The sequence below is a fragment of the Bison bison genome, unplaced genomic scaffold, assembly GCF_000754665.1.
Source record: "Bison bison bison isolate TAMUID 2011002044 unplaced genomic scaffold, Bison_UMD1.0 scf7180017864506, whole genome shotgun sequence".
In the NCBI taxonomy this organism is placed as follows: domain Eukaryota; kingdom Metazoa; phylum Chordata; class Mammalia; order Artiodactyla; family Bovidae; genus Bison; species Bison bison.
The window spans coordinates 1,920,589-1,921,361 of NW_011495063.1; the positions used below are offsets into that span (position 1 = coordinate 1,920,589).

The 773-nt window shown below is 46.8% G+C and overlaps 1 protein-coding gene across 1 annotated transcript in view; it reads right to left on the reverse strand.

The window, feature by feature from the left end:
• The window catches only part of FEZ1 (fasciculation and elongation protein zeta 1 (zygin I)), a 42,088-nt gene that overhangs the window by 10,358 nt on the left and 30,957 nt on the right, over nucleotides 1-773 (reverse strand). The window contains exon 7 of the mRNA XM_010829463.1: nucleotides 6-34. Coding sequence (XP_010827765.1) covers nucleotides 6-34 — 29 coding nt within the window. The remainder of the gene's footprint in view (nucleotides 1-5; nucleotides 35-773) is intronic.

The following is a 773-nucleotide window of genomic DNA, read 5'->3' on the forward strand; positions in this document are numbered from 1 at the left end:
GCAGGATGTTGGAGATGCCTTCCATGCTGAAACGCTGGGGGAGGACAGCGAGACTCAGAAGGGCAAGTCTTCCCTAAGCTACCCAGACCTGTCAGTTTCTACACCATCCCAGATCAGGGCCCTGGGGTTTTATATCTAGAAAGTAAAGACCTGGGCCAAAATTTTTGCAAAGCACCTCAGCCTGTGCTTTGCAAGAAGAAATAGCAGCATCTCAAAGTCTCTTATCTGAGTAAGTCCCTTGGTGATAAGACCCAACCCCACGCCCCCCCCCACCCTCTCCCAGGTACTCCTGGATTTCCTCATTTCAGCCTCTGTATGTAAATAGAAAAATAAAGCAGCACAGGGAAACTTGGACAGATGACGATGAAAATGTCTCAGGGAAGAAAACAAAATGCCTAGTCATTGGGAAGGATGGATGTGAAGCACTTGTCCTCATCCAGGAAGCTTTCTCCAAAATGCACATGCCCGAGGCCCCATTCAGTAGCTCTCGGGGAGAACTCAAGAATAGGTATTTTGAGAAATCTCCTTAGATGATTCTGCTGAGCCTCCCTGATTGAAAACCACTGGTTGGAAGAATCTGGTCACTATAACAAGGTGTCATAATTTTCAATCCTGAAACACCCCAATGACCTCCTATAGAGATGAGTCAGAACTATAAATTGCTGGTAACAGGGACTCTGAACCCAGAGTCCCAGGGCACAACTCCACTCAGTCTTAAATACCGTCACCCCACTTCCTAGAGTCTTGCCTATTAAAGCACATAGCTGTACTTA